The sequence below is a fragment of the Drosophila novamexicana genome, unplaced genomic scaffold, assembly GCF_003285875.2.
Source record: "Drosophila novamexicana strain 15010-1031.04,08,12 unplaced genomic scaffold, DnovRS2.1 tig00000485-arrow-pilon, whole genome shotgun sequence".
In the NCBI taxonomy this organism is placed as follows: Eukaryota; Metazoa; Arthropoda; class Insecta; order Diptera; family Drosophilidae; genus Drosophila; species Drosophila novamexicana.
Window position 1 is genome coordinate 697282 of NW_020824808.1, and position 25331 is coordinate 722612.

Here is a 25331-nt window from a genome sequence, read left to right on the forward strand (position 1 = left end):
TACGATCACTGGCTGGCATAGAAAATGTGCGTAAAAGAAACTGGATATTCTACTACACATAAATGATAAGTGCCTAAAAAATGAATAAAATTGCGTGCGCCAAAAAACGACGTGAAGTCTGACAAGGCAGTATTCAGCATTCATATTCGCAAAATTTATGTACTTATTGCGACATCTCGCATAAGAAATGGGTTTTTATGCAAGTGCGTACAAAACGAGCAGTCATTCACGAGCCAAACGTTCACGACTAGCAGTTACCCAGTATGGGCACATGCAGAAAATTATACCACATTTTCATTTTGACGTTTAATTTCATCGAGCATGTATACAAATGGTTTTTAGTTAACATTCACCTTTTCTCTCGAACATTTTCGGTTTTTATTTTCTTATTCTCTGCTAGGAGACAGTGATTTTCTCTATTATACATACATGTATACTATGCCATTCTGTTATACATATTTATACATATATTTAAATAGAAGTGGAGATCAATATGCCACGAGTAGATTTCAATTTACCACGGGCGTGCACTTATAGGAAAGGTAATATCTAAAATTAAAGCATAAAACGGGCAAGGCCGGGGAATACTTGCTAGTATTTATATATTTATAGTTTTATATGACATTTTTTCATGCTCATACAAACCTTATACCATAGTCTCCAATATTAAAGCTCCTTCAAGACGCATCAGCCGTATATCTTTCTTATAGTTTCGCAACCGCCATGAGCGGGTATTACATATAGACTAACATGTTTGTGCATGTACTTAATAAACCAGTCCAGGATATATGTAAACAGGTTGCTCAAACAAACTTTTGATATCACGAGGGCAGAGAAGTGTATCTGAATGATAATGATAGAATTGAGTTCAACTGCAACAAGATTCATTCGTTTTTAAATTGCATTTGTTATGGAGCTACGCACAATTTAAATTAATTGTCAACAGATAAAACTTTATGTCAAATTTACAATTCGCATTTTCGTCGATGGTAAAAGTGCAGCCGGTTTGCAATGAGCTACAAAATATGTTAAATATTGTGCGTACACACTTACCGTTAGAGTATACACATTGCCGCAGTCCCTTTGTACAAATGGCAACTGGAGCTCTATTCAATTCCGGGTTTATTATGCTGTCATCAAGCCTTTTATGCTATGGCAAATTTAACATACAAGCTGATATGATAAACAAAAAAATATATATATGTATATAAAAAAAAGGAAATGACTTTCACTTTGTGTGGGCTGATGCGCTAACTAATATATTACAGACGTGTTATATGATATAACTCTATGGAATCTAATTACTTATTTTGTATTTTAAGTATTTATTTAATTTTTTTTTTTTAAGTGTTTTGTTAGTGTGTTTGTGCTTCTGTGCTGGCCTAAGCGTTTGACATTCAATAGAAAAATGCAACTTGCATATCCACTTCACTTTGCAGCACCATGCACACCTCCTGGTGTGTGGGCCAGCAGTGTCAGTGGTGCTGTGGCTTTGCCGTGGTGCTGGCCTTCACTCAAGAGAATAGAAATATAAATATATATGTTGGTTAGTCTATGCTCTGATTTATGGCTGTCAGAAGGAGTGCATACAATGGCAAACTGACCGCAGCTAAAAAAAGAAGAAAGACAACAAAGTAAGATCCGAATAAAACTCGTATTGTATTCGTATTTAAAAGCCATGGCTCGTTGGTTACTCGAGGTATATATCGAGGTATATATATATATGTATATATATATACATGTGCTATCGATAATCTGGGCTGGCTTGTACGGGAAATGAGCTAAAACTGAAAGTACAATGCGACGACGATGTTGGAAAACCGGCTGTTGGCGCACCTCAACTGTGGAGGTGGAGTCTTTCAAAGCCGCAGACAGCTCTAATTGGTTAAATGGGCTACTTTTATAGAGATCTTGAGGCGCGCACTCTTGAGGCGCGCATTAGGGGCGTTCAACACCACGGCTCATGTGTTGCATATTAGTTAATTGAGTCTTGTGCCGAATTTGGCATTTAGAATTGTTCAAGCGCCAGGCTAACAGAAGCCAAACAAAACTAACAAAAGCCAAAATGCTTCAAGTGCTTGGCAAATTAAAGACCTTGTCAACACACCGAAACCATTAATGAAACTGGCCGCAAACGGGTGGCCGCAACGGATCGGATTGGCCATTAAAATTCAGTCCGTTGCACAAAATAAAGCAATGACAATACTGATGAGGGGATAATGATGGCAAGGTATGCGCATGTGTTGATTGGACGGGCATTCAAATAGCCCACACAATGAGTACAAATCAAGTACTAGGGCTCAAGTCGAGAGTATGCGACTTGGCTATACCCAACTTCGAACTGCTGTAGCTACATTCCAACTTATTGAGAATGGGTAAAGGAAGGGCATACATCGATAAAAATCGATTTTGATAACTGCTTTGTATATTTAGATTATAGGCTCTCGTATAGTATACACAGAATATGAATATTTCATTTCATCGAGAGCTCCCTCATTTATCACAAAATGGATAAACAAATTTTTAAAGCCAAAACCTTGTGAGTTAATATATACACACCTACACACATATTAATATTGACTGAAGAGTACAGGGAATTTCGTAGTCGAGCACATTTAACTTTTAATTTTAGGGGAAACTAGCTAAGGTCTCGGAAAACTGAAAGCTGAAATATGCTTGATCTACAGTAAGGGAGTTAGTGCCCAGGAAATCTGTTCTAGATCAAGATAAGCACATTGCTATAAATCGATACATATCGATATTACAGCAACTAGGCGAGTTATCGTTAGTTAATGAGTTAAATTTGATCGGAAATGCCTTCTATTGCCAGTTACATGCAATTGGCCAAAACCATTATACCCTTTTTTAGCCATTGTGAATGAGTACATAATAAAGTCATTGGCATACTAAAAGTTTATTTCGTAATGTCAGAGCAACAGATACGATAGTCATAAGCGGGTCCACTCGCATGTACAAATGTGGAATCCAATCGCCACATCATGAGAGATTGGGCTTGGGCGCAGGCCTAGAGCGCATTGCTTTGCACAGATTTGGTTTCTCTATAAATTTTGTTCACTTTCGAAATACACAACAGTTAATGAGCGACTTTTGGGGGCATTGCTGTTGTCGTTGTGAAAGGAAAACTGAGGGGCGATGCCACCTACAATCTACAATAAATTGACCGGCTTGAGCTCTCAGCTCCGGCTCCGGCTCCGATGTCGTAACCGTAATCTTAAGCGTGTTATGGTCAAGTGCAGGTAAATTTCATGCAGCTCGAATTGCGGTTATATCACATGTGGCCAATTAACATATGCAAAGCCCGTGCCCAGCCTGGCAAGCTGACCTTGACTTTGGCCTGTGTTCGGGGTGTGTCTGTGCTTAGAATCGGCAATCATTAAGTACTTTATACTAAATATACATATTGGCTTCGTATATTAAGTCGATTAGCCATCTATGAGCGATTAAAACGAAGTGAATGTCTCTTGGCCTGCTCGTATTTGGCCAATTAAACCCTTGCCGGATGAACTTTTCGGGAATGTCTAGAGACTAGACATTGCCAAGCCACATAATGTGATGGTGTGTGATTCATGCAACCAAAGCTAACATGCCACATGCCTACAAGTACCCAAAATCCGCGGCAAGTTGGCTAATTCTGGCGGCACAAACCAGTTTAAATGTCGTTGTCGCTGTTGCTGTCGTTGCCGTTGCTCTTGTTGTTATTTTTGTGGCCGCAACAATTGCTTTTTATTTATAATTTTTTTTTGCATAACCCCTTTGCGGACTAGCTGCAGCTATTTTGATGACATTTTGCCACAGAATTTAACAAAAGTCGCAATTAAATTCGATTCGAGACCTGGATTTCATATGTGTGTGTGTGTGCTTTACTTTTCAATTCGATAACAATTTTGTTTTTGGCTGTCAATTTGGTCAAGCACTGGCTATGGGCAAACAAGTTGTTGGTCTAGAGCCAGGCTGTAACTGGGCTTTCACCATTCTCCAAAAGTGCTGGTCCCCATGTGGCCAGTTGAGCGCATATGCCCCGCCAGTCTTATGAAATCCAGTTGCAGTACATCCAACGAACACCTGTTTTGGATTTGTATCTTAAACATTAAGTCAAAGGGTACAGCAGTCAGGCTTATATATATTATATATATATATTTAATATGTATTCATATATATTTATTTTATTTATATAAATCAGCTTCAAAGTTGTTTATGTTTTTGTTTTATAGCCTTGAAGAGGGCATCAACAAAATTGTATCATGATTCGCAGCAACCTTCAATTAGGAAGACAGTTAAAATAATTTTTAATAAAGGCGTTTATCAAGCTGCGACCCACACAGAATTCGAAGAAAATAATTTAAGAATTCATTTGCATAAAGCAAAATATGTTGACAGCGTATAACGAAATGCTTTTTAATCTATTCTGTCCTGTCTCATAACAGTGTGTTTTTTTAATTAATTAATTAGTCACATTAACACCAGCTAAATGTTCTATGTTCTTATATGTTCTATATTTTTGAATTCACCAATTTAGAGAAAAGTGTGGCTAACAGAAAGATACATGTTTTCTTGACTAATAAGCTGTAGGTACATAAACAAGTAAATGCCTTAAATAGCGGGGAATGCGCTTGTTGAGAGTACACGACCTGTAGATACCCTTCTGTCAGCCTATTATGACAATTTACTGGGTTTTGGTCAACAGGAATGGTAAAGTAAAGGATCTCTCTTCTGTCTAATTGTAAATAAATAAAACATTACATATTCGAAGCTGTTTTTGCTTTCCATACCAAAATATCTGGTTTCGATATACTTCAATTGGCAATAACTCGCTTAGAATTGTATTGTATGAAACTAATTATATGTTTATTACGTGCCCGACAAGCTGATTGGTTAACAAAAGCCAACAGACTCAAGCGATTCTCGACAGATTTGCATAAGAATTCTTAATTGCAGAGAAACAGGTTTTAATATTTATGTCTCTTCCCGCGGCGTATTTCATCAAAAACCGAATCCGAAAGGAACGTTACAATTTGATTAAGCTTGTTTGTCCTGTGTACAATTTTTTCAATTCGTTTGCAAACTATTGAAATGCAGCCAGCCCCGCGCACATAATCGACTTGCACGCTACCGTAAAGGCTAATTTATATACGTCAGAAATTTGTGTAAATTTATTATCAAGAAATTGCGATAATGAACTTGTAAAAGCCAATTACATGTCGTAAAAACAATCAGTCACTCGCAAACAATTTAATGCAAATTCGCGGAAGATGTGCCGCCAGCCAAAAGCTCAGTTAAGGCAGAAGTCGCTGCAATTTTCAACTCTGGCCAACGGAGCGTATGAATAATCGCCGTGTCAACACGTATAAGAGCGCCAAAATGCCACTGCAACAGTTTGGAGCTGGGAACGATTTTATGGCGCCAGACATTTTCTCGCCGTTTATCTAAAAATATACCCTGTAGCGAGGCCAAGCAACGGGTATATGGCATGATATCCTATTCTGATATTTATAAGTAAGGTGAAAGTTTGTTCGTTGCTACCTATATCTTTATATATTTGGGTAGTATATATAATTATATTAAAAGCACAAAAGAATGGCGAAATTTCGGCTTATTCAGTTTTAAAGAAACTTAATTTAATTAAACACAATTGGCAATTCACACAAAATATATATAATAAATATATATGCAGTTTTAATGTTTTCATTTATTTTATTTTATTATTTAATTTACTTATATATCTTGATTATTTCCTATATTTAAATGGATTATTATGAGATTGAGAATTTAAATAATAACTTAATAATAAGTTCATACTAATATTATTAGTCTTTTGATGAAACTAAATGTTAACTGCTTTATGGTATACAATTTATTATAAGTATATTTTGTATGCAAGAAGAACATGCATTTTAGTTAAGGTTAGGTAGATTAATTAAAACAAATTAAAATTGATTTATAAATAATGTACAAATTTCTATTCCTGCTTTTTATATAGGGTATGTTTGAACACTAGTGCTTTTGCATGCAGCTTAGCTATTTGATATGTGTTAAAAAAAAGCTCTTATAAAATTCGGTGTGGCTGTGATACGAGCGCAGTCGCAAAACGGCAACCGCAACGCTTGGACGTGTCGCGAGCAGCAACAAATTAAGAAAACGAACACGAATACGCTTGGAACAGCAAGCTGAATGTGCCTCAAAGTAAGCTAATGCCAGATGAAAACCTCTAATAGAGCTAACCGCTAACAAATTGGCCAGCGCGCAGCGGCGAGTGCAACGAGCAAAACAAAAGACTTAGGCAACGAACGCGAATGCATTAGTCTGTTTGGCACGGGGCACGTCGTCGCCGTCGCCGTCGCCGTCGCTGCCGCCGTCGTCGCTGTGATTTTTAACGGTTAAAGTGGCAATTGCCATGCATTATATTAAAGTGCGGTGCGCTATTGGATTCGGATCGGTTTGCTGCAGTGCGCGGTTCGGTTTTTAAGGCATAACCAATGTTCCAGTGCGCCGCCGCCCGAATGCGACTCTCACCATATCCGCATGCATACTGCTCGTTAATGCAAGAGCACAAAATCGATTGCAACAAAATACATATATATATATATACTTATATCCAATTAAGCTATCCGTAGCCAAGGGTATGCAGTTGGCCAATAGCCTTGTCGGTCGCCGTGCTTGTTGACTTGTTGCACTTCTTGCGTGCCCAAAACAAAGAACGGTGTTAATTAAGTTGGCCTGCAACGCGTGTGTTGTTGTTGTTTCTTTTCTAACAACTAAAATCGATTGTGGCCAAAAAGTGCGAATCGGTTCGTGCTGGCATCCAAACTTGGACGTGTGTGTGCGTGTCTTATTAAACCTTTGCAAATTTTGTTCAAATTTTGTCGCAGTTTGTGTAATGCATTAAATGAAATATATTCCAAGTCTAAAAGTATATTTATATGCTTGTTCGATATAGTATATATATATATATATTTCTATGCAAACTATTGTCTAAGTTTTAAAGATCAATGGCCGGTTGGCCGGTTCGAACCATTAGAACATAAAGTTGCCAGTTCAAATGAAAACTGATACGAAATACGTGTTATTCTTTTTTGAATGAACCAAATTGAGCTATGTTGAACTTTATTGTGCTTATGAGCAAAGTCTTATCGCGACCGAACTTATTTATTTTCATTTATTTATTTATTGTTTAATCTAAGATTCAAAAGAGTTACCGCCTGAACTGCTTTACTGCTTTTTTTATTTAAAAATACCTGAGCCAGTTTAGTCTCACATATCACACTGCTGCCATATCGAAAGCAAACGATTGTGTTGTCAGATATACTTAGACTATAACGCACATGTGATATAGGGTATTTATCTCCGACTACGCGAATCTCTCGCATTTCATTATAAGGAAGCAACACATCATCACGTTTGGCCTGTGCGCTCAACTTTATGGCAGTTGCAATTTTCTTATTTGGTTGGCCATTGGCAATAATTTGCATTCATGTGTTAATGTGGCAAGAGTTGCTCTTCCGTGCGACCCTATATTAGATCAGCAAAACAATTATTTAATAATCAAATTTATATTTCCACACACCCACACACACACTCACATATATAGAATGCTCCAGTTGTTGCAATTAAACCTTTTGCCACATTGTTGCTGTGGGCCTCTATTGCGGGCTGTTTGTCTGTCTGCGTGTCTGTTCATTGTGCAACGCGTGAGAATACGTACAGGAGTGTTGCATCGGAAGGGGGTGCGGGTAGGAGGTGGCACAAAGTGTGCCGCAGATAAGGCTCCAATGGAAAGAGATCTAGTTACCAGTTGTGGCGCCTGCCTGTTAGCTGTCTTTGCTGCAAGCGCACAAAAACATAGTTGGACTCAATTTGTGTGTGGCTAACAAGTAGTTTAATTCGCCAGGGAACCAAAATCCATTTATGCAGTTCTGCCATGACTAAAGCCCACAAAGACACGAGACTTTTTAGACATAGAGAGTTCCGGCATCAAACAAATTGTGTTTGTGTGCATTATTGAAAGTAAATGCAATATTTGAGCGCCTTGTGGCCTTTGCTGGCTTATACAAGATTATAGCCGCTGCCAGTTACGAGTTCAACAAACAAGTTTGCATTATTTTATTTTTAGCTGTCAAACCATTTACATATATTAACACACATTTTATTTGTGTCTGAAAAAGGGCGACATGAATTATAACATTTATTGTGTTAGAAATCGGGCAGCAGAAGATCTGCGCCCTTTCGCTTTTGTGGCATTCATTTTGAGCCCGGCCAACGGCTGTCATCACAAGCGCATTGAAGGTCGCGCCTCGTAAGCTAATTGACAGCAGGCCTAATTCGCTGGCCAATGTCAGAAGACAGTTATTATGATTTTGATTATTTTTTGGGATTAAAATAAAAATTGTACAAATTGTACGCATTTCCGCTTGTCATTGCATAATTCTTAATTATATCAAAGTGTGTAGAAATTCATATGTACATATACATTTTTTTATGTGCCACTTGACATTTGTCATTTATGTAATTTATTAAACTCGTACAAGCCACAAACTCAATTAACCTGGCAGCTTATCTTGAGATCTGGCCAGGCGTGTGGCAATTACCAAAAGAAAGTGAAACAAAAATGAAATGAGAAATGACCAAGTTACACGCGTGTGTGTTTGTGTGCACAAAAACAACTTATTGTAAATCATAAGCAATTGATTAAGCAAGCCGAATAAGAAACAAAATATCAAATATTTAGTTTGTCACTTTGATCAAGTCGCGCATTTATTTAGTCGCCCAGTCAAAGAGCTGCTGGCTAAACGAAATGTCAGCTCATTTTAAAGGCAACTTCAGCACATGCTGTGCACCTGTGCGAGGGCTGCCTTTAATATTCGCACAGTACAAATATATATATAATAGTAAATATTTCCTTTGATAAATGCTGACAACTAAGTCCTGAGCTTGCTAGCTTTGCTATCTTTTAAGCAGCGCTCTCTTCTTTTTCAATGTTTTAAGGACTCTGGGACGTCTCCTCTGTCCTAGTTAGAGAAGGTTGTTAAACAAACTTCGCTGAAGCCTTCTGAATATAGCTCACGAAGTCTATTGCCAGCCAATTGCAGTGTTGCTGCAAGCGTCCGTTGTATCGGTTGAAAAAGGCTCCGACCTGACTGTCTATGGTACGTCTTCTATTCTTGATACAATATATCCAAATCGGCGCAGACCGCGCGTTAGTAGCGATAGGCTATTGGGATTGAGTAGGGATTGCAGCAGCTTTAAAACGCCGCATTTAGCTATATGTTTAACCTGCAAGCACAGCCCTCAACCAAGTGGATGTATTCCTGGGCCACTAATGGTACTGACAGCTATATGATATATTTGTTTGATCAATATCAATTAATCGTTAATGATCATCTTGGCAAACAAAAGATACAGCTAAGTCTTCATATAAAATCAACTTTATAAAAAAACTTTTGAATTCAGCAGTAAAATCACAGCTTGTCGGTATTTACCACAAATACTTCGTTTTCCAAACAATATGTTTCAGCACTCGAAATGATTTAACTAAAGTCAAAATTACTTAAAACATCTTCTCTTTAGGGCCATCATAATTTGTTGTTCTGCCTTGCCTTGTTTTCAGCTTTTGTTTGTTTTTATTGCTTCACTAAACAGGATATTTTAGCAAATATATTTGTGCTTATTGTTAATTAACACAAAAGTGTGTTAATATTTTATAAAAAATCACAATTTTTTAAACATCAAACCACGCGCGAAGCTAGCAAAATTATCAAAAAATTGGGTCAAGGCAGTAACGCCTTGGTATACACAAATATTTGAAATGATTTTCTATTATGTATTTATTTTTTACAAGCCGAGAGAAGAAGTAATTGGAATCTTGTTACTGCAGATCACATGGCCTATTCAAATATTTGAAGTGCTTTTTGATCAAGAGCATCTGTTCAAGTATTTAACTCTTTTAGCCAAAACTGGACACACAATTTAAGAGGCAGCCCTCGTAGCAATACGGCATTTCAATATGAAATGGAGCACAGAGTGTGTGAAAACGAGCCCCACAGACCCACAAATGTGTGTCTCTCCTTTAGATACAACTGCTCAATCTTAATCACAGACCCGACCCCGTCTTGGCCGCTGTCACAGCTGCTGTCAATTGGTGCACACGCTGGCGGCAGCCGTGCGAGACCAGGTATTAACAAGGCTAAGCATTGGCAATAGCCAACTTCATTTGAATATAATGCCATGACAATGTTAATTGTAATCTGCAATCCATGGAATTGGCTCAATAATAGATATATACTATATATATTCGTATTATATTATATAGAAGGGCCGCGCGCTTGACCAGATGTGGGAAAATAAAATTATTTACACTTGAATACTAAGCGCTCGAAAATGCAAATATACTTCCGAACATTTTTCATTGAATCACAGAGTAAACAAGGGAACGACCTAGCGACTTGGCATTTAACATGATTTAAGATACGATTTTCTACAAAAACGTGCAAATATTGTTGCTGCATTACAGAAACTTTTATAGAAAAGTTAATCATTAGCCTGAGTTCGAATTAAAGATGTATTCAATAATATATTCAACATTTCATAGAAATTGAGAGATTTTTATAATAAAATTCAATAAAATATACAAAGAAATTAGCTAAAAAGTAATTAATTAACACGAATATTTATCTAAGCATATCTATAGGAAGAATTTGTTAAGGAATCGATACCTTTTTTTATAAATCAAAGAATTTTATTCCAAAAATATTTTACTTTTATACAACTCTCAGCTTGTCAAAAAAGTATGCAATCAAAATATAAGTTAAAAAGAAAAATTGAAAATAATCATTAAAATTCAAATTAACAATTCATAATTCAAAATTGATTCATTAAAAGCTAGTTACACTCTTTTGTAGAAAACTATTTTATTGACTCAATTCATAGAAAATTGATTTCATTTGAAATGTTTTACTTTTATTTGTAGAAATTCGTTCAATTTTTTTAATAATAGTTTGTTTTCTTTATTGTAGGGAATTGTTTAATTTAATCATAACAAAGCAATTAACTTCCATCTGAAAGAAATTTCTATTGTCTGTAGAACTGTTTACCCAATTTGTTGAGTTAAGTTTATTAATAGTTTAATTATATATTATAGACAATTTTTATTGATAATATCATTGAAACTTTATTCAATCTTTTATTATCTGTAGAAAGGTTTACCCAACTTGTTGAATTTTAGTTGAATTTAGTTTATTAACAGCTAATTTTATATATTGTAGAAAACTAATTGATTGAAATGTTTACTAAATAGAAAATATATTCCAACTGGACGAATTTTCATTGTCGGTGAAAATGTTTACTCAAATTATTAAAATAAGTTTTCAATAGTTCGTTTTATATATTGCAGAAAACTGTTTGATTTATTTTAATTTTTCTCTTACCCTTCTACTCAAATAATTGAGTTTAATTTATTATTATTGCATTTTTTTTCATTAAACAAGTGTTTTTTATTCAGAAAAATTAACCTTTTCTCATTGCATATACATTTCACAAGTAATAAGCGTGAATTGTTAGTAGCTTTTGTTGAAATGATATACAGAGAACCTGACAATGAATCGTTAAGTTGTTTATTGCCTACATAAAATCAAATTATATGCATCTGTATTTAATTTGAATGATTTTTTAATTGCCTCGTGGCCCATAAATTCAGTTTAAATAAACGTTATTGTCTGTTTGATTCTTCACTCGTTTAGCCAACTCTCGCCATGCACAGCATTCTCGCCACAGCCCTTTGCCTGCTGCTCTGGTCGAATGGGCGGCTGCCTGTTGACGCCCAAGCGCCTGGATTGCAGGTGGTGAAGCATTGGAAGCTGCTGGGCTACAACTTTGAGTCAAGTGCACGGGCCAGCGATCCGCAGTTTTATAATCCAGAGAATGTGCTCATCACGGGCATTGCCGTCACAGAGGATCGTATTTTTATAGCCACGCCCAAGCTGTTTTCAGGCGTCTCCTCCACTGTGAGTTGGGTGTCCAAGGCACAGATTGGCGACTCGCCCACGCTGCAAGCATATCCCGACTGGTCCTTCTCGAACACAGCGCGCTCCAATTTCAATTGCAGCGATCTGATCTTGACTTCGGTCTATCGCCTGCGCATCGACTCCTGCAATCGCCTGTGGCTGCTCGATGCGGGCATCTCGCGCTCTCTGGAGGACTATGAGATCACCTGCCCGCCCAAGATACTTGTGGTCGATCTAAACACGGATCGTGTGGTGCGTCGCATTGATTTCCCGCCCGAGGTGTTGCGTGGTGAGACGTTATTTACCAACATGGTCATTGATGAGACCACGGCCAAGAGCTGTGACGATGTTTTCGTATACATCACGGATACCGTGGAGCCGGGCATTATTGTATATGACAGCGGCAAGGATGTCACCTGGCGTCACTCGCATCCAGGTATATAATAGGGACCACAATGTGTTCTGCTGTTTTATTTATTTGCATATTTACCGCACAGCCATGTATCCCGATCCGGATTTTGCGCAGTCCGAGATTCACAACGATCGCTTCGTGCTGATGGATGGCGTTGTGGGCTTGACGTTTGATGAGCGCAAGGGCGTGGTCTACTTCCAGCCACTGGCCACAGATCGGTGAGTATAGCAGACCCAAGTATATATGGTCTTTAGCTGCTTATCCTGGTGCAAATCTCCGGCAGTGTCTTTTCGGTTCACAAGAATGTACTACGCGGCGGTCCACTGCCGAGTGGCCAGATGCTGGATGTCAAGCTGGTGGGCAAGAAGTCCTCGCAGGGCATTGGCTTGGCGGTGTCACCGTTCGACGGCAGCCTGATCTTTAGTCCGCTCACCGAGACGGCCATTGCCTCCTGGAATCCAAGCAACAATCAGCAATCCGTGCTGGCCCATGATCGCGATAAGCTGCAGTTCGTGGCGGACATGACAACAACCCGCGCAGAGCCGGGTGTCATCTATGCCATATCCTCCAAGTTTCATCGCTTCTTCCTGAAGAATCTGAATCCCAATGAGTACAACAATCGTATAGTGCGTCTGGAGCTGCCGCACGCCAAGCCCGGCGCCCCCAAGAGACCCCTGCTGGGGCATCCGCTGACGCTGACCACGGCTCCAGCCCACAACAGTTTGCTGCACTACAATTTGTACAATACACACGTGCACGCTCAGAGCACCACAAATGCGCTGCAAACGTACTTTACAAGTCCGGCGCTAACCACGCCCCTCACCACCAAGACACCCTACAAATTCGAGAACGCGGGCATTGTCAACTATGGACTGCGCAATCCATTCACAGCGCTCAATCAAGGCGAGGCCTTTCCGCCCACCAAGGCTACACGGGACAACTATCAGCGTTCCTATCTGGACACCCTCGTGGGTGGCCCTGTGACCACGGCAGCAGCAACAGCACCAGCTGCGCCCACGCCCTACTCCAACCGCCACAGTGGTTACTACTATCATTAAAAACGTATTTATAAATGTTTAAAAAACAGAAATCAGTTCTTCTATTACATTTCAAGCTCTTTATTCTTATGTGTAAATATTTTTTGTTAATTTATTTTCCTTGTAAATATTTAATGTTGCTTTTAAATAATTGGTTTTCTGTCCAAACATGAACTTTTCACATCAAAACAAGCAATCTCTCAAATATACACACACATATTGATATGCATATATAAGCCCATTTGTTTTCACTGGCCAACCGATTGACGGACTGAGTTTCGCACTGGCTGTGTAAATGGGTGGAAAGCGGGGTGTAAGACTTTGTGGTCTAACGATCGAGCATCAACATCATTTTATTGATCTTTGCGAAACTTCACTTCAGACGTGTGTCACACTTACCCGAAATTTCACTTCCCAGGGTGGAAATGGGGCTTATATGAGGACAGACAAATTTTAATTAACTCCAGTTTGGGAAAAGGATGGATTTGAGAAACATGATAAATTTCTTCAAAATTCGAAACTCAATCCTGAATCCTAATTTATTCAAAATAAAACTAAATTTACCGGGCTACTATATATATATATATATATAAAGTACATAACTCGAAACACTTGCGAGTTTTTAACTAATATAATATTTGATTTTATTTGACCTATCTAAGATCTAAATTGTAGTCGCCAATTGAAGCTATAATAAATTGATTAAACAAATTTAACTAGATAATTAAATTGCAATTTTGACGTGTTGAGCTCTACCGCACTTAAAGCTGACATTAATGAGCCATAAAATGACGGCTTAACCAGTTCTAATAAAAGTTGTTGTTTTTTTATTTCTTGGCCAGCTCATGGAGTTTTTTCTGGGCTGTGGCTGCGTTCTGCTTGGTTCGCCTGAACTCAAGTTTCATTTAGTCTCTGCTGGCTTTAATGATAAAATTAAACGCGAACAACTGCAGCTTATTCGGAAATGATTGGCCGAGTGCTCAATATTTTTAATAGTTTCCAAAAGCTGTTTGCAAACTTAATGATAATTAAATTCTTCTGCATGGCAGCAGACCCAAACAAGTAAGAGTGCGCTGGTCGGGCGTGCATGACTATGAGATACCCTAAACCCTGTGTAACGTATACAAATATCTAGCTTCTACCCCTTCTCTCTTACGTCCTTCTATACACTATTCACTTTGCTCCACTCTATCGAAAATTTACTCGGAGCTTACAGTCCGATCTTGATGAAATTTTCAAATTAATCTATCTTCAATTTTTGCGGTTTTTCATAATCCACTCCTCATAAAACATCCAGGGAATATCTAGGCAATGAGAGAGGTATCAAGAAAATGAATTGGTCCCTATCTGTGTATATAGTATATAATACGATAACCTAAATACTTAATTTGTCGTTGCTTAATGTCATAACTTTCGAGTTATGCTTTAAGAACCAAGTCCCGAAATAAATTTTTATCGATAACATGAAAATGGGAGATGATATACTTAGAAACAAAAGTGTTAGATTCGTGCTGCGTTTGGTAAAACGGAATATATATCAGATGGAGAGGCAGACATGACTATTTCGATTCTTCATGGTTTGCTCAGCTTGCTGTAAACCTTTGCACAAAAACCGTATACCCCTTTTCACATTTTCGATGGGCAAATAAATAAATCTGGCTTTTCTAACACATAGCAATTGTCAAAAACGGTCATTGGTTTTCTTAATTCCTTAGTGATGCTTTTAGAAATATTTGTGTTCTGAATTGGATTTTAGTCTTTCATTTTCATACCCTGAACCCATTAAAAATGGGTACAAGGGTATATTGTATTTGAGCGAAATCCAAATGTATGTAACAGGCAGAAGGAAGCATCTCCGACCCCATAAAGTATATATATTCTTGATCAGCATCAATAGCCGAGTCGATCTAGCCATGTCCGTCTGTCTGTCCGTCCGTCCGTCCGTCCGTATGTATGAACGCAAGGATCTCAGAACCTATAAGAGCTAGAGACTTGAAATTTTAGACGTAGATGCTCCTAGCTCCCGCGCAGATCGAGTTTGTTTCCGATAATCGATAACTTACTCCGTTTCCAAGCAATCGATAAAAATCTATATCGATATCCTGTTTTTTGGGCAATTTTGGTAAATAATAAGAGCTAGAGTCACCAAACTTGACATATAGCTTCTAAAATAGAATATATATATGCCTTTGATGTTGGAAGAAAAGGGTTCAAGGTATCCCCTAGTCGGGAGCTCCCGACTAGAACCTCTTACTTGTTATATTCTTACGTATTATCTATATATACAACTGTTTGCCTGACTGACTGACTGATCGGTGATCAACCTTATGTAATGAAGATGCACGTTAAGAAAATCGTGTGGAAAATCGCGAAAAACGTTTGCATGAAACTTTTTTGTTTACCATCCGATCGGTCGCAAACTCATTTTTAAAGATCTTTGCTCAAATTCGGTTGAGAGGTGTTTCACACTGTTCGAAAAATGCATTCCGACTTGATGGCAATGTGGGTCAAAGATTTGGTGGGAGACGTTTCGCGCTCAAATTCATTTTCATGGATCTATATGAAAAATCATTTGGGACGTGTTTCACATTTTTCGCAGAATTAAAGCATCCTCGGTGGAAAGAGCAATTCTAATATCTGTTGGTGAATTTTAAAGTTTCGTCCGATTTAATCAAACTTATTTTTTACACAAAAACTTAATGAATACCTGCTTCAGCGTTATGGGAAATTTCAGCCGCAACAGTGGTAAATTGGCGTACAACGATTGTACGAAAAGTTATTTGTTTGACGTCCCATAAGTTTCATAATCGTTTTCAAAGCCTTTGAGAAAATGTATTTTATACGCGCCGGGTTAGTTAATAGATAATCTATGAAAATAACAAAGTAAAAATCTATGTGTCGTCTTTGGGAACGAACCATGAAGCTTGTTTTTCACATCTGTATCTAAATTTGAATTTTGAATAAAACAATTTAGTACACAAACTTAAAAATAAAATGTTTTTGGCAAAATCTCATCGGGGCTCTCAGACTCTAGACTGTATTGTTTAAACGCATTTGTGAGTTTAGTTCTCGAATAATAAAACAGCTGTATACACAGAATGAATGCGCACAGGCTCTTGCATAGCTAATTGGAAAGGAAAGTTTTTACTTGAACCTGGTAGACAGAAAATCAACTAAACAAACAAGGGAATTTTGAAACTTTAAACATTAAATATATGTTCACAGCTGCCCAAACGGCGCAGTTAGAGTGTCTAACAATTTGCTATATAAATAACTGTCTTGGTTTTCAGCCAACATTCCAAGTAATCTACGGGCCTCGAGATGAGAATCCAAGCTCTGCTCCTTTGCTGCGCCATTCTGGCCACTTGCTGGCTTCCATACAGCGAGGGTGATTCGACGGCTGCGACATCGACAGATGACTCCACAACAGCGGCAACATCCTCTTCTGATACGACAACAGCGGCATCAGCCACTTCTGATACGACAACAGCGGCATCAGCCACTTCTGATACCACCACAGCGGCGTCAGCCACTTCTGACACAACAACAACCTCAAGCAGCAGCAGCTCAAGCTCCAGCTCCAGCTGCGCGACAGCTTTGAAACGGCTCAGGCGCAGGCTTCGGCGTCTGAAGAGGCAAGAGCGACAGAGGGCCGCAAGGAGGAGGGAATTGGCCGCCAGACGTCGAGCTTCCAGAGCGCGTAGAGTTGTGCTCGTACCCAGGAACAGGACCGCAAATACAAACAGGAGAAGGGTCGTCAACAGGAACAGGGTTGGAACGGTCGTAAACAGGAACAGGGTCGGAACAGTCGTCGGCAGGAACAGGCGTCGCAGCGGTTAAATTCAAATAATATTCCATACTTTTGAAATGTATATACAAAAATAAATGCAATCTTAAAATTCACTTTCGATTTCGTTTACAATTTCAAATAATAATATTCGGCTATATAATAGCTGCTTCATTTCCAAGTGGAATTTCCATAGCCCAGGTCGAAAATCTGGAGTTAGAAGATATAAAACTTTGTCTTTTGATAACTTTTGCAATTTTTTTAATTTTATTCATTTTTATTCATTCAAGGCCATTTCTAGATTCTTTTAGAAACAATCTAGCTTTCTTAGAGACAGACTTAAGAGAGAGCATTCAAGCATTAATATGTTTGTAACATAAATAACAACTAGATTAATTATTTGACATGTTTGCGGTATTCCTGAGATTCTTCTTGTGAAAAATTTGGCATATTAAACTCTTATAAGCTAGAGAAATCGATATTTATCGATTTCAGAAAAACAGAGTTCATCGAATCTGTTTAAGTTTTCGTTGTGCAACTGGATTGACGTCTGTCAAGACGAGTGTCTCTCGTCGTGCTGTTTAATATACCCACTATCCACTTGCACTGCTTACAGGGTATACACAAATATTAAAATAAATGCAAATGGAATGTAAACGCCATAAAGACATGCCATTAAACACGATGGACATATGCACTTACATAAATACATAAATATTGAACGTTCAGTTTCGACGGCAAAGTCCGCCCCGTGGATAGAGATTTCACTGGCGATCCTAAAACTGGAAGACTAACTGCAGCCCGTTGCCGGTTTCTCGTTGACACTAAAGTATTGGCCCGCAACAGCGCTTGTGTCCACTGGCGAGCGGCTCGGCCCGCTCTCGAATTGCCGGCCGACAGCATTTTCCGGCAGACTCGACCGCCGAGAAATCAATTATCGCGTTCGCTGTTGACATGCTGCGACGAGGCAGGAGGCAGGGTGGCAGCGTGGCATTGGACTGGGGGCAGGGGGCACAGGTCGCAGGCGGCATGGCGTGTGCATGTTCTATGGTCTATGTAAATCAACTTGCAGCATCCAGAGAAAAGGTGCCCATAAATCTAACAAGTATTAAACGGCACTAAACTCTGTCAGAGGGCCAGCGCGTACCTGTGCCGCGAGTGCCTTTTTTGTCTGGGCTCTCGAGAACTCGACAAGTCGACTATTTGGTCAATTAGGGTTTGTTAGCACCGGTTGGGCAAACACCTTAACGTCGGTCGCTACCTGCTGCTGCTGCTGCTGCTGAAGATCAGTTTTCACGCGTCGCCTGAACGGTTAAGACGGGATTTTCTTTTCTATGCTGTCGTGTTAACATAAAAAAGAAAGAAAATGTTTCAGGCCAGATGCATCCTGTTAGCTGTTGGCCTGCTCTTGGCCAGCGCCTGTGCCCAGAAGTTGCGTATTAAGCAGCTGCACACGCTGCACAGGTGGAGCAATCTGAGCTTTGGTGTTTTGGGCCAGAGCCAGGCGACCAACAGCCAATTTCTGCCCGTGGACATAGACATCGAGTATGGGGATGAGGGACGTCATCGCACATTTCTGACCATACCCCGCTTGAGCACTGGCACGCCCTACACACTGGCCACGGTGGCGGCGGATGATAATGGGCTGCTGGAGAATCCAGGCCTGGAAGCCTATCCCAGCATGGCCTGGCATCTGCCGGCCAACAACTGCTCCGGCATTACGTCTGCCATCAGAACCCACGTGAGTGTGGCCTCAAAACCGAAACCATCTATGCAAATTCCAACGCACAAAATCCTCCCTTTGTCTGCAGATTGATGAGTGCTGGCGTCTTTGGGTGGTGGATTCGGGTCAAGTCAACTCCATGCAGCTGTGCGCGCCACAAATTTTAATATTCGACCTGGTCAAGGATGAGCTGGTGCAGCGTTCCGCGCTGCCCCCACACATGTACACGCCCAGCATATCGATTTTTACGGCCATGGTCGTGGATCTCTTGGAGGACAGTGCGCCCAGCAAATGCTTGGGCGGCATGGCCTATATTGCGGATGCTTGGGGCTATGGCCTAATTGTGTTTGATGCGCTCACCGGCAAATCCTGGCGCATCGAACACGAGTCCATGCAGCCGTCGTTGGGCGTGCGTCGCTTTGGCAGCGCCCATGCGGGCATATTTACTGTCAGCCTGAGTCCCAGTCTGGCAGCAGGTAATTCCATTGATGATGTGGCCATGTTAGCGCCTATTGCATAGATTCTCTTCATTTTCAGAGCGCTTTTTATACTTTCACACGCTGAACAGCTTTTTTGAAATTGCAATTCCACTGCACCTGGTCAACAATGCAAGCATCTGGCGGCAGGGCTCAAGCGAGGCGGTCAGCAAACACTTTCGTATTCTGGGCACGCGTGGCACCCAGTGCGAATCGGAGGTCATGGACAGCGGCGGCAATCTCTACTGTAGTCTCATCAGCCTGGGCGCTTTAATAAGTTGGAGCGAGCATTCCAATTACACTGCAGATGCTATACGCGCTGTTGCCTACAATCCGCAACAGCTGAAATTTGTTACGGGCCTCAAGATCAATCGGAACTCAAAGGGAGAGAATGAGCTTTGGGCGCTGAGTAGTGAACCGAACCTCTTCGTGGGCGGCACCTTGAAGGAGAATGAGATTAAATTTCAAATAATTGGCTGTCGCACAGCTGATTTATTGGCCAATACGCCGTGCACAGTGCATGCCATGGATGCTGTGCACACACAATCATAGTTTAAGATTCTAAAATTAATATTAGTTAAAAACTAAAGACAAAATAACAATTTGTTTTCTGATTAAAAATTAAATTTGAAAATGTAACCACCTTTGCTGACGCGCCAAAGCTGCTTGACATGACACGCAAACAGCTGATTATGCTTATCGAATAGTCGACTTTTGCTTATCGAAATGGTTATCGGCGTCAACCTATCGGCCATCCCTAGACCGGCCGCTTGTTTACGTGTTGCAGTACGAGTATTTTAATTATTTTAAAAATTGTATATTTAAATAAGCCACAAACACTGAACATGACAAATCTACAACGTTGGCTATTCTATGCTGCGCTCTTCGCGGTGCCTTATTTAGCCATTGTGCTGGGCACAGTGCAAACGGCGGTAACAACAAAATACTTGCTTTATATTCAACTGCTGCCACTGCTGCTGTTAGTTCTGTTTGGGGTAAGTTTCCAAAGGAATAATTACTATAGTCAGCTTTGAACAATATATATCTGTTATATGGCTGTAGATTTATTCCGTGTGGACTGTGCTGTATCGTACATTTACGTTTAACGACTGTCCCGAAGCAGCTAAGGAATTGCAGGCGGAGATATTGGAGGCTCGCAAAGATCTGATTGCAAAGGGATTCAAGTTTCGCGACTGATGCCACAGAAAGTGCTTTTAATTAGACAGTCTTGTTTATGTACATACTTGCAAAACATATATTTTAATTTGTAATTCCATTAAATATAAAGAAAAATCTGTGTATGTAAAAGTAACTGTATTCCCCTGAGATGGCTCTGAGATTTCCCATTCAGATGCACGCAAAACTTTTTCAATTAGAATTTACATTATTCAAAGCGCCAAATTCCCATTGGAATCGAGCGTTACAAGCGATCCAACAAGCTGTGCTAGTGATTAACACGCACCTTAGAGAGCACCAACAGCAACGCGCTGTTAAAGCTGTACTTTAACATAAAGCGCATGGGTCTTTTCCAATTGTGCTGCTGGGCTCCACTGCTATGTTTCGGCATGTGCATTTACTACAGACGATCTGTGCACTGTACGCACACATGTACGCATACTACTTTAAGATCAAGCCCAACCCAAATTATGTTAACGTTCGCTCTCACGCTCAGACTGGAAAACGGTAAAGCCGCTGCTTCTGCTGCCCAAACCAAAAGTCGATGCTATGAACAAAACAGTTCACGCTTAGACGTCAGCACGTTCACAACTAGCGCTTAACTGAGTCCGTGTCAGCATATCAAAAAAAGCCGAAAACAAAAACAAAACCAATAGCATGAGTCACAAATTTGTACTTCTCGCCTGTCTGGCCGTATCTGTGTGCAGTGCCGCAAAGGTAAGTTTGCATAATCACAAAAAATCTAAGAAAAAATCAATTTAAAATGCAAGCAATTAGCTGGGTACTTATGAAACACGCGTTTACATAGTATCAAGCAACAAACAATAACAAAATCACGAGTGTGCTTTAACCTAATGCAGTGGGTCAGGGTTGGCACAGTCTGAAGAAGAAATGAATTCAAATACGCCTCGCGCCCTTTTCAAATGCAGCAACAAGTGGCGCGCCCAATAAAATGGGTTGAATGAACTGTTGTTGGAAAATGCCGTAGCTCCAAATTATTTAAAAGAGATACATACATGCATGCGTATGCACATATGTATGTATGTGTATGTGAGTTTATGTGTATGCATAATTAATTGTATAAATTCAGTTTTCTCTGCTAGCTGCCGACAAAATCTTGCTTTGTGTTTTTGTTTTGAGACCCAAAACCGGTTTTTAATGCCGACCAGTTTCCATTTCAATGTATTTGGCTGTGTTATGTGTGTGATGCATGTGGGAACCGGTGTTGGTCGCCGGCCACTCTTTGGAAACCCCCTTCCAGGCCAACCTGTTGTTGTTGTTATTGCTGCAAGAATGGAACGCTTAGCTGTTCTACTGCTGTGTTTCCACTACACAAAAAGCGATGACTATTCTGTCTACGAGACCTTCGACTGAACAAAAAAAGGGGGAAATAACAATAATAAGCAAATTTAGCTGAAAAGAGATGTACATTAACATGTATGTATGTATGCATGCACATGTACACACATATGTGTGTGTATAGAAATGAATGCAAATAAACAGTAACTCGCGCTGGACTTTATTTTATACACGTTTTGTCTATTGCGCATCATTTGTCGTCTTAGTCACGAGAGAGTTATAATTTATTTAGCGAGCTTTTGCACAATGTTTGGCAAAAATGTGTTATTAAGATCACGTAAAATTGCAAAATACGAAAACCGACAAAACTCAATGCTCAATTTATAAACTATATAATCAAATGTAGCGTTGAGTATACATATAATAGTTAACTTATCTATGTATATAACGTTGTATATTAACGTTCCTTGTTTTTATGAATGATTTCTTGTCAATATTTTAAAAGCCTCTTTCATTCGTTAAATAACATGCAGATACTTCTTATTTAAATATATTGGCAGCTGTTTACTATAAAGATAAAAAACCACATGTTGGAAATATACAAAAAAATGCAAAGTAAAATTATGTTCGATATGGCGGGCATTTAATACCCCTACAGGCAAGTTATAGAAGATTCAGTTCAATAATATATTCCATGTCGAGCACAATTCGCAACAGAATCACAATGCACTCGTTAATTAAAATAATGCATACAATACAATAAACAGGCATTTGCATGTGAGTGTGCATACAACGCGATTTGTTCTATTCAGCGGATTACGTAATGGAAATCAAATCGTATTCACGCATTGACGTTAGTTAACAGAGATATTTTTAACGATCTGGCAGCATAGTTTATATACCTGCCTAGTGTTCATATTTAACTGATTTTAAAGTCAAATCAAATTTTGTACTCTACTTTATATTTATACCCTAAGCCCATTGAAAATGGGTATAAGGGTATATTGTATTTAGAAGTAAGCTTCTCCGACCCCATAAAGTATATATATTCTTGATCAGCATCAATAGCCGAGTCGATCTAGCCATGTCCGTCTGTCTGTCCGTCCGTCCGTCCGTATGTATGAACGCAAGGATCTCAGAACCTATAAGAGCTAGAGACTTGAAATTTTAGATGTAGATGCTCCTAGCTCCCGCGCAGATCTAGTTTGTTTCCGATAATCGATAACTTGCTCCGTCTCCAAGCAATCGATAAAAATATTTAGCTTCTAAAATAGAATATATATATGCGTTTAATGTTGGAAGAAGAGGGTACAGGGTATCCCCTAGTCGGTAGCTCCCGACTAGAACCTCTTACTTGTTTTAATTAGATTTGTAAACTTAAGCATTAATTTAGGTAAAATATGGAAACCGTTACGATTTTTTTTTCTTTAAAATTTTCTGTTAATTTTGAATATTTGACTTCTTAATTACAAATTGGAAAACCCAGGGGCTTGCTGCCTTGGTTAAAATCGGGTAATACAATTTTCGGGTGTGTCCACTCATTTAAAACTGATTTGCATGTACAGTAAAAATGCAAATTGCCCCATTTGCCGGCTACAGAAAATGGCAACACAATGTGAAGAATGCATTATACTAAAACAGCCTGCCATGCCCACCCCTCTGTCCACCTCTGTCCCAGCCCAGCCCAGGCCAGCTAGCATGAAAGAGACTGAAATGTTTTGATATGTTGTTTACCAGGTGCCCATTGCCATTTACTACGAATCCCTGTGCCCGGACAGCGCCAAGTTTATTACGGAGCAGCTGTATCCGGCTATGAAGAGCGAGCTGCGTGATGCGGTCGAACTGACATTTGTGCCCTTTGGCAAATCCCAGGTGAGTGAACGAAACGTTTTAGGCCCAACAATGCCTCATTTGTGACACATTCACATTTGCACTCCATGCAGTTCCACACACAAGGCGCTGAGGTGACCTTCACCTGCCATCATGGTCCCAACGAGTGTTACGGCAACAAGGTGCATGCCTGCGCCATCGAGCACATTCAGGCCAACTCCTACCAAATTGATTTCACACGCGAATCGCTTACCCTGGACTTTATCAACTGCCTGATGAAGGCGGGCAAGAACTTCCCGGACAATGTGTATCCGGGCCAGCGTTGCGCCGCAGAGAGTCACGTCAACAACTGGGAGAACATCAAGACCTGTGCGAACACCACCGACGGCAGCGTGCTGCTGCGCAAGGCTGGCGAAACCACCCAGAGGCTGAAGGAGCCACTGACCAGTGTGCCCACCATTCTGTTCAATGAGGTAAACCCAAACCAATCTATGTACTAGCTAAACATGTTGCTTAAGCTTCGCCTTTTCCAGCAATTCGACAAGCAGGTCAATGAGCGCGCCCAGGTCAACTTCATTGGTACCCTCTGCAAATATGTCTCGGCACCCCAGCCACGCATCTGTGCCCAGCACAACGGCGCATCGGGTCTGGTTGGTGCCAGCGCCCTCCTGAGCACCCTCTTGGGCATCTGGTTCATAGGCCAGCTTTACTAAGTGCCTAGCCAAGCCTTTGGCGGGCAAATTTATAACTGATTTGGCCTGCAATCTCTTTGAATCTCTATAATTTGTATATTGCCTAATTGTTTTACACTCATTCTAAATTCCATGCCGTCCAAATATGAAAGCAAAATAAAACTAGAGCTTTAAAATTGAACAATTGTTGTAATGCTGAATCCCAGCTCATGGCATAGTAGCCCAATGGCCAGGACCCCCAAACTGGGGACAGTTGGGAATCTTCAAATTTATTTCAGCCAGACAAAGTCTGAGTCTGAGTCTGTCTCAACTGGAAGATCAGTAGTGTCTATAGCTATTGAAAAGTGGTTTTGGCTCTCATTCATAATAAGCATAGGTAAACATTTCCACATTAGAACCTAATATTTAATAAAATTTCAAGAGGCAGCCCTGCGGAAATGCACAACAAGCTGTTTAATATAGATAGTTAAAAAATTGATACGAGCTTTGTGCAGGGGTGTAGCTACTGTTTGATGTCAAATATTTTGATCTGTGAGTTCGGGGCGGCAACAGCTGCTTATCGACGTAATTTTTCTAGATGCGATAAGCTGCTGCTTTAGCAACAATTGAAAATAATTGTTGTAAACAAGTCGTTGGCAAATCAATTAAAAACTACCCAACTATGTATGCGCAGGCGATTGTGGAAACTGCATTTCGAATCAAAGGCAAATTATTTGATTAACATCAAAAGCGGAAAAGTTGGACGGCCTGCGGCAAAGATGGCCACGGCATAGACGTCAGCAGATGCCAACTGAATCCATTCATTGATTAACTCATATCTATTCAAATGACGCACTGCTGGCCAAATAAATCTGAGCAGCTCGCTAATTTGACATCCCAGAAGCG

At 39.8% G+C, this 25331-nt stretch overlaps 4 protein-coding genes and 1 long non-coding RNA gene across 5 annotated transcripts; 4 read left to right on the forward strand and 1 right to left on the reverse strand.

The window, feature by feature from the left end:
- The first annotated feature begins 6117 nt into the window (after positions 1-6117).
- LOC115761424 (major royal jelly protein 1) lies at positions 6118-13505 on the forward strand. Its single transcript, XM_030703185.1, has 4 exons — positions 6118-6201; positions 11751-12450; positions 12512-12644; positions 12710-13505. Exons 1-4 carry the CDS (start codon positions 6190-6192, stop codon positions 13482-13484), a joined length of 1620 nt encoding a protein of 539 aa, XP_030559045.1. The 5' UTR covers positions 6118-6189; the 3' UTR covers positions 13485-13505.
- A 2516-nt stretch (positions 13506-16021) lies between these two features.
- LOC115761426 lies at positions 16022-16451 on the reverse strand. Its single transcript, XR_004017740.1, has 3 exons — positions 16380-16451; positions 16171-16283; positions 16022-16100 (listed from the first exon to the last, which is right to left on the reverse strand). It is a non-coding gene; the product is annotated as an uncharacterized LOC115761426 (long non-coding RNA).
- Positions 16452-16784: 333 nt separating this feature from the next.
- LOC115761463 (protein yellow) lies at positions 16785-20001 on the forward strand. The gene is made up of 4 exons (XM_030703230.1): positions 16785-16987; positions 18631-18991; positions 19062-19449; positions 19511-20001. The coding sequence occupies exons 1-4, from the start codon at positions 16785-16787 to the stop codon at positions 19999-20001; spliced, it is 1443 nt and encodes a 480-aa protein (XP_030559090.1).
- Positions 20002-20213: 212 nt separating this feature from the next.
- LOC115761423 (dolichol-phosphate mannosyltransferase subunit 3) lies at positions 20214-20749 on the forward strand. Its single transcript, XM_030703184.1, has 2 exons — positions 20214-20444; positions 20512-20749. Exons 1-2 carry the CDS (start codon positions 20295-20297, stop codon positions 20644-20646), a joined length of 285 nt encoding a protein of 94 aa, XP_030559044.1. The 5' UTR covers positions 20214-20294; the 3' UTR covers positions 20647-20749.
- A 445-nt stretch (positions 20750-21194) lies between these two features.
- Positions 21195-24620, forward strand: LOC115761651 (GILT-like protein 1). The gene is made up of 4 exons (XM_030703491.1): positions 21195-21342; positions 23662-23796; positions 23868-24227; positions 24288-24620. The coding sequence occupies exons 1-4, from the start codon at positions 21283-21285 to the stop codon at positions 24465-24467; spliced, it is 735 nt and encodes a 244-aa protein (XP_030559351.1). The 5' UTR covers positions 21195-21282; the 3' UTR covers positions 24468-24620.
- Positions 24621-25331: the final 711 nt, after the last annotated feature.